This window comes from Balaenoptera musculus, chromosome 3, assembly GCF_009873245.2.
Source record: "Balaenoptera musculus isolate JJ_BM4_2016_0621 chromosome 3, mBalMus1.pri.v3, whole genome shotgun sequence".
Taxonomy (NCBI): domain Eukaryota; kingdom Metazoa; phylum Chordata; class Mammalia; order Artiodactyla; family Balaenopteridae; genus Balaenoptera; species Balaenoptera musculus.
In genome coordinates this window covers 50,774,281-50,791,268 of record NC_045787.1, presented here as the reverse complement: position 1 = coordinate 50,791,268, position 16,988 = coordinate 50,774,281, and the positions used below count along the sequence as shown (strand labels likewise).

Below are 16,988 nucleotides of genomic sequence, written 5' to 3'. Positions count from 1 at the left end.
TCAAATTTACAATGATTGGAATCACCTAATATTAGAAACATTTATCCTAATTTATTTTTGGCTAAAGGGGTACACAGTTTACAAACTATTGTGTAGTAAAACTGGTTTTTATATGTGATTTGTGGAACCAGTCTCATTTTATAATTGTCTTTATATAAGTATTGATATTTAAACTTATTTTTAACTGCTCAGCTAAACATACTTGCAATTTTTCTGAAAGTGCATAGAAAGGAAAAAAAAAGCATATTTAAAGCAAATTTGTTTAAAAAATGTTGGCAAGAAATAACATTCTTTTTTTAAAAGAATATTAATTTAGGGAATAAACTTAATGTACTTAGGTTTTTTTAGGTTGAATGGAGAAATTAGAATTGATCATTTTTAATACTGTATTGCTGGTGTAATGGCAATTTATAAGCCATTTAAAGGAAAATTCTGTTAGGAGTGATAATTTTTTTATAGTTTAGATTGCTATTATGTTAACCATTTATGTTAGGAACTTGTGTTAAAGTATTAAGACTGTCTACACTTTCGTCTATGAATAAATATGAATATTCCACAAGAAATGACTTTGTTTTATTCTCTTGTTCTTTTTTTTTTAATAGCTGTCATTATTAATTATGCAAGTGAAATGTTTGACTGCTGAACTCAGTCAATGGCAGAAAGAAACTCCTGAAAGTAAGATTCTTATTTTTAGGCTTATATTTTTGTAAACAAATTAATGGTGAATTAATTTAATGATCACAAGAAGAATTCAAGGTCCATTTACCCTCTTGAAATTGCCTAATTTCCATTGCTATTAGGAAGTCACCTTATTTTTCTTTTTTTACACACATTATTTCATACTTCATTATTATTATAGATGAACATATCTGTCTCACATTAGAATATAGTAATCTTGATTATGGAGATTTTATTACAGCCATCACTGTATCCTCATAGACACTGTTTTATGTGCTCAGTAGAAACTGTAAATTGTTTCTTAATGAATGAAACTTACCTAGTGGAAGAGAGAAATTATTTTAGATACTTACTTACATAAGGGCCACATAGATTTTATGTTGCCTTTTGACTTGTCCAACTGAGGCCAACTATATTTTTGCCTTTGGTTGAGCAATAGAAAATGGCTTAAAGGGGACTTCCCTGCTGGTCCAGCGGTCAAGACGCCACACTCCCAATGCAGGGGTCCCAGGTTCAATCTCTAGTCAGGGAACTAGATCCCGCATGCTGCAACTAAAGATCCTGAATGCCTCATCTAAAGATCCTGCATCCTGCTATGAAGATCCCGCATGCCACAACTAATACCCGCTGCAGCCAAATAAATTAAAAAAAAAAAGCCTTAAAAATCTGTAGTTATAATACCCAACTAGGAGATATTTTTCTATTATTAAAGCCTACATTCCTTTATGTGGTATATATGTCTGTATTTGGTCTTATATATGGATTGTACCCTCTTTTTTCATTTACGTCTCCCTTCTGCTTTCTCCTGCCCCTCTGTCCTCTTTCTTTTAGGTGCCCCCCCATCCCTTCTTAGTTTACTCTCCATTCTCTATCCCAGTTATTAGGATTCTTTTCTCCTCATTCTCTTCCCAATTTTATCTGCATTCTTGTTTTAAACTACTATATTCATGCCAATGTCCACCATTGTTTTGTGTCTTCACTACCACCTAGTAGTCTTTTTTTTTTTTTTTTGGCTGCGTTGGGTCTTCGTTGCTGCGCATGAGCTTTCTCTAGTTGCGGCGAGTGGGGGCTACTCTTCGTTGCAGTGTGCTGGCTTTTCATTGCGGTGGCTTCTCTTTTTGCCGAGCTCGGGCTCTAGGTGCACAGGCTTCAGTAGTTGCAGCACACAGGCTCAGTAGTTGTGGCGCACGGGCTTAGTTGCTCCGCGGCATGTGGGATCTTCCTGGACCAGAGCTCGAACCCGTGTCCCCTGCATTGGCAGGAGTATTCTTAACCACTGCACCACGAGCGAAGTCCTCACCTTGTAGTTTTTTAAATTTCAGTACATCAGATAGGTATGTATATACAATTTTGATTTTAATTTGCATTCAACTGTTTATCTTATTGCCTCCTCTAGCATTATATTGGGCATCTCAAAGACTGCTCATACTCTGCTATTAAAATGTTGGTGTTCTCCAGTTGACTGTGTTCAGCGATTTTTGCTTCTTACTCTATATGCTATTTCAACATTATATTTTCTGCTCCTGTTTTTATGGGTTATATCTGTATTAATGACTTCTATATTAGTTTGCTAGTGCTGCCATAACAAAGTAGCATGACTGAGTTGCTTAAACAACAGATTTTTTTTTCCTTCACAGTTCTGGAGGCTAGAAGTCCAAGATCAAGGTGTTGGCAGGGTTGGTTTCTTCTGAGGCCTCTCTCCTTGGCTAATAGATTATCATCTTTCTGTATCTTCACATGGTTACCTGTCTGTGTTCTAATTGTACAAGAATGCCATTCATAATGGAGTAAGGCCCAACCTGATGACCTTGTTTTAACTTAATTACCTCTTTAAAGATCCAGCCCCAATATAGTCACATTTTGAGGTACTGGAGATTAGGGCGTCAAAATCTGATTTTGGGTGGGGTGGGAGAGGGTAGGGGGTTAGGGAGAGGACACACAATTTCCACAACAACTTTCAAGTCTGTATATCCAAACCAGACTTCTCTGTAACATCACACTTACATATCTTTCTACCTTCTAGACTTCTTTTCCAAATTATTCTACAGATGCCTCAGATTCATGAACTGATTGCCATTCCCTGACACATTGAATGGAATCTATTTGATCAGCTACAAATTTAAGAGTCCTTTTAGATTCTTCTAGATTTTCCCATTTTACATATAGCTGGTCGTTAAATATTGAGCCCTACTGCCACAGATTTACTTTAGCCCTTTATCACCAATCCACTAGTTTGTTAAAATAGACTTTTTACCTCTTGATCAAGAATTTTTTTTATTAATTTTAGAAATTTTCAAACTTAATGAAAAGTTGAAAGTCCAGCTTCATTCTTTTGCATGTGTATTATCTAGTTTTCCCAGCACCATTTGTTGAGAAAACTGTTCTCTCCCCCATTGAACTGTCCTGACACCATTGTCAAAAATCAATTGATGGTGGGGGGGGGAGGCAGGGGGGGGAGTGTGATGAGTTGGGAGATTGGGATTGACATATATACACTAATATGTATAAAATGGATAACTAATAAGAAACTGCTGTAAAATAAATAAATAAAATTCAAAAATTCAAAAAAAATCAATTGATCATACAGTGAGGATTTTTTAAAATATTTATTTATTTAATTTATTTTTTTGTCTGTGTTGCGTCTTTGTTGCGGTGTGCGGGCTTCTCTCTAGTTGTGGCCTATGGGTTTTCTCTCTCTAGTTGTGGCACGCGGGCTCCAGGGCACATGGGCTCTGTAGTTGTGGCATGCGGGCTCCAGAGTGTGTGGGCTCTGTAGTTTGAGGCACGTGGGCCCTCTCGTTGAGGCGCTCTAGCTCAGTAGTTGTGGCCTGCTGGCTTAGTTGCCCCGCGGCATGTGGGATCTTCCTGGACCAGGGCTCGAACCTGCATCCCCTGCACTGTAAGGCAGATTCTTTACCACTGGACCACCAGGGAAGTCCCTACAGTGAGGATTTTTATTTCTGGGCTCTCTATTCTATTGGTCTATGTCTCTGTCTCTATGCCAGTAGCACACTGTTTTGATTATTGTAGCTTTGTAGTAAGTTTTGAAATTAGGAAGTGTGAGACTTCCAAATTTGTTCTTCTTTTTCAAGATTGTTTTGGCTATTTGCAGTCCCTTGAGATTCCATGTGAATTTTAGGATGGATTTTTCTATTTCTACAAAAACATCATTGGGATTTTGATAGAGATTACATTGAATCTGTAGATTGCTTTGGGTGTTATTGACATCTTAATAACATTAAGTCTTAACAGTCCTTGAACACAGGATTTTTTTTCTTTTCATTGGTGTGTCTTTCATTTCTTTCAGCAACATTTTGTAGTTTTCAGCATATAAGTTCTTTGCCTTCTAAATTAAATTTGTTCTTGAGTATTTATTCTTTTTGATGCTATATGTCAAGGAATTTAAAATTTTTATTTTTCTTATTTTCATAATCTTTTACATACAGACCTTGTACTGCCAGCACTGAACACACTGACCTGTTGGTCAAATACCCACCTTGCTTAAGGTTGCAAATCCCATACACTGCCACACTGGAAAGATTATTAAAATCTTTATATTCTTAGAGCCTGTCATATTGTATCGGTTGAAATGATTGTTTTAACATTGAAGTGCTACTTTTGGCCACACTCACCAAGAGGGAGATTTTTGAACTTTATGTTTTTAGAATCCTTTTCATTGTATAGCCATCCTAGGGCTACCTATAATTAGTTCTAATACAGGGCCTATGAAGTACATAGCTCTTTTCTATTAGAAAACCCTCTAGAATGGCAAATAGCTTAGAAAGTTTTCAGTAGCATATCATTTGAGAAATTTAAATAGCACTTTATTAAGAAAGATAAACTTTTCTTAGTATGAGTTGAACTTTTCTAAGCATAAGGGATTTGATTTTGCTATGTAAATTAATTAAGGAATATTAGTTTATACTCATTAGACTGGCAAAAATTTTAGAAGAGTTTATAGTATCTTTTGCTGTTTTTTGTTCATTGCTTCTAGAAAAATTAAAAAAAAGAATCTAGCATCCTGTTTTAAAATTCAAAATACACATTTCCTTCTATGAAATTCACTTTCTGAGAATCTATCCCACAGGAATGAGAGCACCAATATATAAAGACATAAATAAAAGAATGCTTCCTGTGTCGTTGTTTTTTGAGGCTAAAAACTAGACACAAAGTCAATGCTTAATCAGTAGTGAAATCCCTGAACACATTTGGTGTATTTACCCTGCGGAATATTATGCAGTGATTTAAAATTATGAATTAGACTTACACCAGATGAATATACAGGATTTCCATGGGGTTTTTTTTGGGTGAAAATAAGAATAATGTGTATGATATTATCTCATTCTTGTAAAACCAGCAATAACAAAATTAATAACACTTGCATGTATATGTACAAATATGTATATATGTATGCATAGAATCATGTAACCACACAAATATTTAAGGAACACACTGTAGATTATTAATTTTGTTTTTGATGGATTGGGAAAATAAAATGAGAAAAGAAAAAGACACTGAAAATAAAATGCATAAATATCACATTTGTCTAAAATGATATATAAGTTGGCTATATAAGGATGTTAAATTTAAAAATTTCATAAAAACTGTACACATCTCATAAAAAGTTCTGTAATATATAAATGGAAAGGGAAAGGGGTATCTCAGAAACCACGAAATCAAATTCTTGATTTTTGAGAGTTAACTAAGCATATGTATAATTTTGATTTGTTTTGTTCCTGTAGTGATTCCACTGAATGAAGAAGTTCTGGTAACATTAGGAAAAGAAGAGGTAAGTTACTGAATTTATAGTAATCCAAAATAACTTATAACTAGAAGTGTTTTGGATAAGCTCATGCCATAACGAGTAAGATGAAACCACTTTAAAACTGTATTAATTATGTTTTATTGAACAGGATATTTTAGATGATTTGAATTTTGAATTAAATATGTAAAACTTACTCTTGTACTTAATTTTTAGTTGATTAAACTCTTCATAATAACAGCAAAAAGGTTAAACATAGCTAAATGATCATACATGTATATCTGTCCTCAACACTTAACATAAATGTCAATAAAGATTTTTTAAAGTGTCAGTTTATTAGATCAAAGTATAGGAGAGAAGATAGAGGCAAAGAAGAATTTTAAACAAGGTTGTAGAGCATGGAAATAGATAAGTATCTGTGTTCCAAGAGACAGAAGTAACGACGAGAGAGATTATCTGCCCTACAGAACTTAAGAGAAAGGCTTTGAATTTGAAGGAACCTCGTACTTCAAAATTCAGGGTTCAAGTGTGGAGCTAAAAACAAGGAGATTTTTTTAAAGTAAGAACAGACTACTAGACCTTCTCCCTCTCTCTTTTGCAATCAAGAGGCTAACTTTTACCCACACACCTAAAAACTGGAGGTATATGGTGTGGAGACATTAAACTATTGAGGCTTTGGACTCAGCACACCAAGTTGGGTGTTTAGTAGGGGTGGTGTGAGGTCAAAAGTCAGAAAGTTCAAGTTAACATTTTTATACTGTGTGGTGAAGTACCAGCTTCTTCCCTTGATCTATCTCCAGGGGTCCTACAGTATGGTATAAAAGTAGCTTCAGACTGGAGATAAAATAATCTCTGGAAAATCTAAATGGCCTGAGAAAAAAGGTCTATAAGTATTAATATATGGGGATTCCCAGTGAAAAGCAGGATGGCCATCCATCAAAAAGCCATTTATAAACAAAGTTTGTTTTTGAGCTTTAAATGAGAATACCAACTTTTATTCAACATAGTGTTGGAGGTCCTAGCCACAGCCATCAGACAAGAAAAAGAAATAGAAGGAATCCAAATTAGAAAGGAAGAAGTAAAACTGTCACTGTTTTCAGATGACATGATTCTATACATAGAAAATCCTAAAGACACTACCAGAAAACTGCTAGAATTCATCAACGAATTTGGTTAAGTTTCAGGATACAAAATTAATATACAGAAATATGTTGCATTTCTATACACTAACAATGAACTACCAGAAAGAGAAATTAAGGAAACAATTCCATTTACCATTGCATCAAAAAGAAACCTAGGAATAAAGCCACCTAAGGAGGTAAAAGACCTGTAATCAGAAAACTGTAAGACACTGATGAAAGTAATTGAAGGTGACACAAACAGATGAAAAAGATATACCATGTTCTTAGATTGGAAGAATTAATATTGTTAAAATGGCCATAACTTCCCAAGGCAATCTACAGATTTAGTGCAATCCCTATCAAAATACCAATGGCATTTTTCACAGAACTAGAACAAAAAAAATCTTAAAATTTGTATGGAAACACAAAAGACCCCCAATAGCCAAAACAATCTTGAGAAAGAATGGAGCTGGAGGAATCATGCTCCCTGACTTCAGACTATGCAGCAAAGCTACAGTAATCAAAACAGTCTGGTCCTGGCACAAAAACAGACACATAACTCAATAGAACAGAATAGAGAGCCCAGAAATAAACCCACACACTTACGGTCAATTAATCTACAGCAAAGGAGGCAAGAATTTACAATGGAGAAAAGACAGTCTCTTCAATAAGTGGTGCTGGGAAAACTGGACAGCTACATGTAAAAGAAGGAAATTAGAACATTCGCTAACACCATATACAAAAACTAAAGATGGATTAAAGACATAAGTGTAAGACCAGAAACCATAAATTCCCTAGGAGAAAACTTAGGCAGAACACTCTTTGACATAAATCATAGCAATATTTTTTTAGATTTGTCTTCTCAAACAAAGGAAGTAAAAACAAAAATATACAAATGGGACCTTATTAAACTTAAAAGCTTTTGCACAGCAAAGGAACCATCAACAAAATGAAAAGACAACATACTGAATGGGAGAAAACATTTGCAAATGCTATGACTGATAAGGGGTTAATATCCAACATATATAAACGACTCACAACTCAACATCAAAAAACAAACAAGCTGGGACTTTCCTGGCAGTCCAGTGGTTAAGACTCCATGCTTCCACTGCAGGGGGCATGTGTTCAATCTCTGGTTAAGGAACTAAGATCCTGCATGCCATGTGGTGTGGCCCCCACAAAACAAAACAAAACAAAAACAAGCCAATTAAAAACTGGGCAGAAGTCCTGAATAGACATTTTTCCAAAGGGGACATTCAGATGACCAATAGGCACGTGAAAAGAGTCTCAGTATCGCTAATCATCAGGGAAATGCAAGTCAAAACCACAATGAGGTAACACCTCACACCTGTCAGAATGACTGTTGTCAAAAAGAACACAAATAACAAGTGTTGGTGAGGATGTGGAGAAAAGGGAACCCTCATACACTGTTGGGAATGTAAATTGGTGCAGCCTCTGTGGAAAACAGTATGGAGTTTTCTCAAAAAACTAAAAATAGAACTGCCATATTACCCATAAATCCCTCTGCTGGGTATATATCAAAAAAAAAAAACCACTAATTCAAAAAGATACATGCACCTCATTGTTCATAGTAGCATTATTTACAGTTGCCAAGATATGGAAGCAACCTAAGTGTCCATCAACACATGAATGGATAAGGAAGATGTGGTGTATATATGTAATGGAATACTACTGAAGCATAAAAAAGAATGCAGTTTTGCTGTTTACAGCAACGTGGATGGACTTGAAGAGCATTATGCTAAGTGAAAGAAGTCTGGCAGAGAAAGACAAATACTGTATGATATCACTTATATGTGGGATCTAAAAATATACAACAAACTAGTGAATATCACAAAAAAGCAGACTCACAGATACAGAGAACAAACTAGTGGTTACCAGTGGAGAAAGGGCAGCGGGGAGGGGCAATATAGGGGTAGGGAATTAAGAGATACAAACTATTAGGTACAAAATAATCTACAAGGATATATTATACAACAGAGGGAATATGGTCAATATTTTATAATAACTATAAATGAAGTATAACCTTTAAAAATAAAACTAAATAAAAAATATACAAAAAACTAGTGAATATAACAAAAAAGAAACAGACTCAGAGATATAGACAACAAACTAGCAGTTATCAGTGGGGAGAGGGAAAGGGGAAGGGCAATATAGGGGTAGGGGATTATGAGGTACAAACTGTTATGTATAAAATAAGCTATAAGGGGACTTCCCTGGCAGTCCTGTGGTTAAGACTCTGCACTTCCACTGCAGAGGGATGTGGGTTTGATCCCTGATTGGGGAACTAGGATCCTGCATGCAGTGCGATGCGGTGGGGGGCAGTTGGGGGGAAGCTATAAGGATATATTGTACAACATAGGGAATGTAGCCGATATTTTATAATAATTATAAATGGAATATAATCTTTAAAAATTGTGAATCACTATATTTTACATCTGTAACATACGGTATTGTATGTCAACTATACTTCAATTAAAAGAAAATGTTGAATGGCCAGCCGATGATCATTGACATTTGTGAAATGCCTCCAAATGGAAAGGCGGAAACCCAAAACAATCGATGAAGATGACTCTTAAGAAAATAGAGGCAATTCAGGGAACAAAGAGAATTTAATAAAATAATATCTTCCTAATTTGATTAACTCTATTTTATCAAGTTTTATTTTAAGGCAGCAGTCCCCAACCTTTTTGGCACCAGGGACCAGTTTCGTGGAAGACAATTTTTCCACAGACCGGGGTTGGGGGTGGGATGGTAATGTGAGCATTGGGGAGCGATGGAGAGTGGCAAAGAAGGAAGCTTTGCTTGCTCACCCACCGCTCACCTCCTGCTGTGCAGTTCCTGTCCACAGCCCGGGGATTGGGGACCCCTGTTTTAAGGTTTGTGCTCAAATATAAGAAATACTTGTCCAACTTAAGGTCACAAAGACTTTCTTGCCTTTTTTTTTTTTTTTTTAGAAATTTTAATATTTTAGGTTTCACATTTAGATCTATGATCCATTTTAGAATAACGTTTGCATGTGGAATGAGTTATTGATAAAGGTTCTTTTTTTTATGTAGATACTAATTATTCTAACATAAATTGTTGAAAAAACTATCTTTTTCTTTTGAATTTCCTTTGCATATATGTTGAAAATTAATTGATCATATATGTGTGGATCTATTTCTAGACTCTCCATTTGTTCTCCATCCTATGTGGTGGATATATCTTTTCCTTTGTTCTGTATTTCTGTCTTTAGGCCAATACTGTGTTGGTTTGTTTAGTGAAGCTTTGTAATGTCTTGAAATTAAGTAGTATGAGTTCTCTAACTTTGTTTTTTACCAAAATTGTTTCATATTTTCATATAAATTAGAGTTGGCTTGTCATTCTATCCCATAAAGAAGCTTACTGGAATTTTGACTGAGATTGCCCTGAATCTATAGTTCAAATTGAGGAGAAGAGACATATTGAGTCTCAGTCCAGACCCATGAGCACTATATGGTCTCTGCATTTATTTAGGGCTCCATTTATTTGTTATTTAAAAAATTTATCTCACCAATGTTTTGTAATTCACTATATCAACAGACTAAAAAAGAAAAAAAAGCATTTTATCATTTCAATAAATTCAGAAAGAATAAGTGACAAAATTCCATATTAATTCATGATTCAAAAAAAGACTTTATAAATTGTGATAGAAGTGTGCAGGTCTTGAGGGACTTCCCTGTCAGTCCAGTGGTTAAGACTCTGCGCTTCCACTGCAGTGGGCACAGGTTCAATCCCTGGTCGGGGAACTAAGATCCTGCGTGCCACAAGGTGCGGGCAAAAAAAAAAGAAAGAAAAAAGATGTGTGCAGGTCTTGTATATGTTTGTCAGATTCATCCCTTTAGTATTTCATATTTTTGGTGCTATTAAAATGGTATTCTTTTTTAAAATTTCAATTTCCAATTATTTATTGCTGGTACATTCAAATACAATTAATATTTATATGTCGATCTTGTATCTAGTGAACATGATAAACCCCTTTATTCTAGTAGCTTTTTTGTAGATTATGTAGAATTTTCTTTTATATTTAATTAATTTATTTATTTATTAATTTTTAAATTTATTTGGCTGCATGGGGTCTTTAGTTGTGGCAGGCAAACTCTTAGTTGCAGTATGCATGTGGGATCTAGTTCCCTGACCAGGGATCAAATCCAGGACCCCTGCACTGGGAGCACAGAGTCTACACCACTGGAACACCAAGGAAGTCCTCTGTAAGATTTTCTACATAGCTAGTCACGTCATCTGAGATCAAAGGCAGTTTTACTTATTTCTTTCCATCTGGATGCTTTTTATTTCTTTTTCTTGGCTTATTGTACTGTCCTAGAATATTTAGTAATGTATTGAATAAAAGTGGGGAGAACGGACATTTTTGCCTTGTTCCTGATCTTAGTGGATAGCATTCACTCTTTGACCATTAAGTGCGATGTTAGCAGTAGGTTTTTCATAGATGCCATTAATAAAGTTGAGAAAATTACCTTTTATTAGAATTTATGAAGAATTTTTCAAATCATGAATTAATATTGAATTTTGTCACTTATTTCTAAATTCACTGATTTCAACTGTTTAACTTGATTCCTAAGATAAACCCCACATTGCTATAATGTATTAATCTTTTTTATTTATTGATGGATTTAATTTGCTAAAATTTTATTAAGATTTTTGTGTCTATATTTTTTTTAAGTATTTATTTATTTATTTATGGCTGTGTTGGGTCTTCGTTTCTGTGCGAGGGCTTTCTCTAGTTGTGGCAAGCGGGGGCCACTCTTCATCGCGGTGCATGGGCCTCTCACTATCGCGGCCTCTCGTGTTGCGGAGCACAGGCTCCAGACGCGCAGGCTCAGTAATTGTGGCTCACGGGCCCAGCTGCTCCGCGGCACGTGGGATCTTCCCAGACCAGGGCTCGAACCTGTGTCCCCTGCATTGGCAGGCAGATTCTCAACCACTGCGCCACCAGGGAAGCCCTGTGTCTATGTTTTTGAGAGATATTGGTGTGTGGTTTCCTTTTTTGGTGACATCTTTTTCAGGCTTTGGTATCAGGGTAATACCAAGCTCATAGAATGATTTCAGAAGTATTCTTTCTTCAAAAGAGCTTGTATAGAATCAGTATTATTTATTCGTTAAATGTTTCTTAGAATTTATAGGTGAAGTCGTCTGAGGTTAGAATTTTTTTGGTGGGAAAATGTTAAACTAAATATTCAGTTTCTTTATGGCTAGTCAGGTTATCTTTCTCTGAATGAACCTTGGTAGTTTGTGACTTTCAAAGAGTTTGTCTCATCTAGTTTGTCAAATTTATTGACAGAAAATTGTTCATAGCATTTCCCCATTACTATTTTAATGTTTGTAGCAACGCTCCCTCTCTTATTCCTGATGTTGGTAATTTGTGTCCTTTTTTTCTCCTTTAATTAGTCTGGGTAATTTTATTGATCTTCTCAAAGAATTAGCTTTGGGTTTCATTGATTTTTCCCTGTTTTTCTTTTTGTTTTTCTATTTCATTGATTTAAAATTTTTACCATTATTTTTTCTTCAGCTTACTTTTGGTTTTATTTGCTCTTTTTCTAGTTTCTTGTGGTGGAAGCTGAGGTCATTAATTTGAGAGCTTTCTTTTTTCTAATACAGGTTTTTAGTGGTGTAAATTTTCATCTGAGTACTTCTTTTGCTTTATTACAGAAAATTTAATCTTTTCATTTTCAGACAGTTCATAGTAATTTCTTATTTTCCTGCTGATTGCATCTTTGGCCCATGAATTATTTAGAAGTGTGTTTTTAGTATCCAAATATTTGCACATTTTTCCAGGTACATTTCTATGGTTGATTATTTTTTTTGAACTTTTTAAAAGTTTTATTGGTGCAGTTATTATAGTGAATTGCAATTTATATACTGAACTATTTCTTTTTTTTTAAGTATGGGCTCTGACACTTTTTATTTGTGAAACCTCAGGCAAGTTACCTAGCTCTTTTTTTTTTTTCATACATCTTTATTGGAGTATAATTGCTTCACAATGTTGTGTTTGTTAGTTTCTGCCTTACAACAAAGTGAATCATCTGTATGCACACACATATCCCCATATCCCCTCCCTCTTGAGCCTCCCTTCCACCCTCTCTATCCCACCCCTCTAGGTGGTCACAGAGCACCAAGCTGATCTCCCCGTGCTATGCAGCAGCTTCCCACCAGCCATCCATTTTACATTTGGTAGTGTATGTATGTCAGTGCTACTCTCTCACTACATCCCAGCCTCCCCTTCCCTTCTGTGTCCTCAAGCCCGTTCTCGATGTCTGCATCTTTATTCCTGCCCTGCCACTAGGTTCATCATTTTTCTAGATTCTATATATATGCGTTAGCGTACAGTATTAGTTTTTCTCTTTCTGACTTACTTCACTCTGTATGACAGACTCTAGGTGTATCCACCTCACTACAAATAACTTATTAACTTAATTCCATTATTGGATCATATTTAATGTAATATCATTATGGTTGCATTAAAATGTACATACTTGATTTTTCTTTCGTATTTGTCCTACATTTTCTCTGTTCCTATTCTCCTCTCTTCCCACTTTCCTGGATTAATTGTGTATTTTTCAAAATAAATGCATTTTATTTACATTATTAGCTTATTAGGTATATCTCTTCTTTTTTTTTCATGGTTGCTCTAAGGTTTATAATATACAATTTTATATTATTACTGATTTAGATTTATAAGAAGCTAATGGATACCCTTAATATCAGGAGAATGGAACACTAGCTAATGTGTTCTAGAAACAAAAGGATACTAGAAAAAGTTTAGTTTATTGTAATCCCCTGTAGCCACACAGTCTTCTTATATGTTCCTCAGATACCTCATACTTCTGCCTCAGGGCCTTTGTACTTAAAATTCCCTTTGCCTAGAACATTCTTTTGCTAGATGGTGACATGGCTTATCTTTTGCTGTCTTTCTCTGTTGCTAAACTGTTAGTTAACCTGATGAGAAAGGTCTTTCCATGTCATACTACCTACCTAAAAGAGCCATCCCTGCTCCTCATTTCTATACTCTCGTTTTGACCTATTTTTACTTTATGGTATTTATCCCTCTCTGGAGTTACAAGTTTGTTTCTTTGTTTGGATTTGCCTCTTTGTTCTGTTCATCTTTGCATCCCTGACTCCTTCATCAATGCCTGGTGGTCAACAACTGATCAATAAATATTTGTTGAATGAGTGATATTCATTTGTGTCTGTTTTGTATAGTCTCCTTAGAAAAGAGACCTAATCTGCCTGGTTACTGAAAATTCACCATTAAATTGCCTTTCAGTATGAAATTAAAAATTATTGCTCAAAACCCCTTATATTTTTAAATTTAACAATGAAATATTACAAAGAACTTAGTACCTGCTGTATAATTTCCCTTTCAAAGATTTTTTGCTAGGCTTTTTTTTGCTGTTGATTTCTGAATATATACCCTAGTATGTAAATTTCACTCATTCAGAATTATCACTATTTACAGGAGTAAAGACTAACCAATTAATTTTAATTATTTTGTTCTAGTTCCAAAAATTGACACATGATCTTGAATTGGCACTATCTACTATTCAGTCAAAGAATGAAAAGTTAAAGGAAGACTTAGAAAGGTATATTTATAATTACTATTAATCATTGATATATATTGAATTGGCATTAATGTTTTATTTGAATACTGTTTTGTTTTTCCATGTTTAAAGGGAGCAAAAATGGTTGGATGAACAGCAACAGATATTGGAATCTCTTAATGTACTACACAATGATTTGAAACAGCAGGTTGTGACATTTTCTGAATCAAGGTATTATTGATTTTGTGTTCTAGGTTTTCATAATAGCAGAAATTATTTCCTTTTTTATGTTACATGAAATACATAGATGAAAAGAAGGTAAATTTTACCAGAAATTGTGAGTCTTACCCTGACTTTTGCCAATTGTTAAGTTACCTAATCTTTTATGAATAATTTGACTTTTAGTTTTCCTACATGTTAAATAGAGACTATTTATCTCATAAAGCTAGTTATTTTGAGCAATGAAGTTTGAACAAAGTTTTTGATTAATTTTATGAGTAACCAGTTATATATACTTAAGTATTTTATCAGCAAATTAATTCTCTTAAATTTAAAAAAAAATCTTTTAGACTCTTTAATGAGCTGAAAACGAAAATGCGTGATATAAAAGAATATAAGGAGAAACTCTTGGTTACCTTGGGTGAGTTTCTAGAAGACCATTTTCCTCTGCCTGATAGAAATGTTAAAAAGAAAAAGGTAAGTTTTAGAGAAGACATTCATGTAGATATTCACATATGAAATTGTTTTAGAGAGGTTCAAAGGTAAATTTTCTGATAAATTTTTACGTTTAATATACACTTCAAAGACATACACAAATAGGTACATGCACAGAAATATTCCATCGTCACATTATAATACTTAATGAAAAATTAGAAGCAACCTAGTTATTTAATAAAATAAGATTAAATACATTTTTTTACATTGTATTCATATTGATGGAAAAATGCAGCTTTTAAAAATAATGTATTAAACACTATCAAAGGAGCTTATGAAATCTCACAAATTATTGATTGTTAGATAAAACACAGATGATTAAATTGTGTGAGTCTAATTTGTACCAAAGAATGTAATAGTGCTTATGCCTGGGGCTAAGATTGTAGGTAAGATTTGTTTTTGTTTTCGTTTTCATTGTTTTTCAAATTTTCTATGATAAACATATGTAACTTTTAAAATCAGAAGATACCTGTAGTTAAGGTAAGTTATTGACTATTTTAATAATAGTTATGATGGAATAAACCTTTTTCACAAAAGCAAATAAATATTTCATTGAGTGACAGAAGGTTGGGAACAAGCACTTTAATTCCTTTTTTAAAAATAGTATAGGTATAAATAAATAGAACTTGTGGAAGTGGAATAGGCATTGAAACTGGGACCAGAACAATCTTTCTAAAAATATACATATTTAACAATTTATTTAATCATGTATTTTAAAATATACATATTTTAATCATTTTTCAACATAAAACTTTTGATGCCTCCCTCTGGGATGAAGTCTATAAACTCCTTAGAGGAATGAATTTATATTCTGGACTTTGTCTATCTCTTTAGCCTCCTTTTCAGCCATTCTTTATCCATCTCTTGCATGAGTCCATTCAACCATAGTACTACAGTTCCAGCAGGTATGCAATGACCTGTCACTTTTTTGTGCCTTATACATTCTATTCCCTCTGGTTACAAAACAGTTCCTATCTGGTGAAAATAGTAAATTCTTTCTTAAAGCAACTCAAACATCATCTTTTGTGTGATGCATTGAATGAAGTTTTGGTGTCGTTTTATTAGCATTTATTACATGATTTTGTAGTAATCATTTATGTCTCTTTCTCTGTTGACCCACCACGCTCTGTGAGCTCCTTGGTTTGTTTAATTCATCTTTGTGTCTGTACTGTCTTGCATACCTATTGTAGTACCTTCTGAGTTCATATTTCTTGAATGACTGTGAGCATACTAGGAAAAGGAGAAAAAAGTTTTGTTTTCTTATAATCTGTGTTTATTTATTCTTCCCTGTCTTCTTTGTAATTATCAGTAGGCTTTACATTTGTTATGGACAATTTCTCCCATTCTATCCATTGTTATTTATGCCCCTTAGTCATTTCTGAAATTGTTGACGGCCTTCTGTTAACGATTTCAGTAAATTCATGATCCCTTACCTCTGAATGATCATAATCTTAAAATAACTCAATGATTTATTTTCTGATTCCAGTCTCTCTTTTTTTCAACTTTTTTTTTTTTAACCTATTAAGGTTCTCCACTAATAGAACCAGAGGTTTGAGACATTCCTAAACAAAAGCATTGATTACCAGAAGCCACCATGAGTTTAAGTCATATTGGATAAGCTCACTTTTTTTAAATGAAGTATATGAACTGTTGATACATATTACAAACTGATAGGTTACTTTCTCTCTCCCTCTCTCTCTCTCTCTCTCTGTCAAGCAATAATAATGGATGTATCAGTGGGCTCAAGCTGCCATAACAAAATACCAAAGAACAGGTGGCTTAAACAAAATAAATTTATTTTGTCATAGTTTTGGAGGCCAAAAGTCCAAGATCAAGGTGCCATCAGAGTTTTATTTAAAATAAATAAATTGTGTTATTTATTTTAACTTTGGTAGTTTCATTGCATTTATATTCTGTTCTGATACCATCATTCATGTATACATTTAGTCTTTATTGTACATTATGTTGGATTCAATCCTCATCATCTTTTACCATTCATTTTTGAGTTTTTAAGTTTAATCCATTGTTTGATATGATGGGTTTGTTTGACAAGTAATTTGTTCAAGAAGAATTCCTGGGTGTTTTATTTTTTGAATTCTTAAATGCTGAACATACTTT

At 34.1% G+C, this 16,988-nt stretch overlaps 1 protein-coding gene across 3 annotated transcripts in view; it reads left to right on the top strand.

The window, feature by feature from the left end:
- Positions 1 to 16,988, top strand: part of CENPK (centromere protein K) — a 37,666-nt gene that overhangs the window by 15,662 nt on the left and 5,016 nt on the right. For all 3 annotated transcript variants that reach the window (XM_036847792.1, XM_036847793.1, XM_036847794.1), the window contains 5 exons: positions 603 to 675; positions 5,421 to 5,467; positions 14,116 to 14,198; positions 14,289 to 14,387; positions 14,726 to 14,852. In XM_036847792.1, coding sequence (XP_036703687.1) covers positions 603 to 675; positions 5,421 to 5,467; positions 14,116 to 14,198; positions 14,289 to 14,387; positions 14,726 to 14,852 — 429 coding nt within the window. The remainder of the gene's footprint in view (positions 1 to 602; positions 676 to 5,420; positions 5,468 to 14,115; positions 14,199 to 14,288; positions 14,388 to 14,725; positions 14,853 to 16,988) is intronic.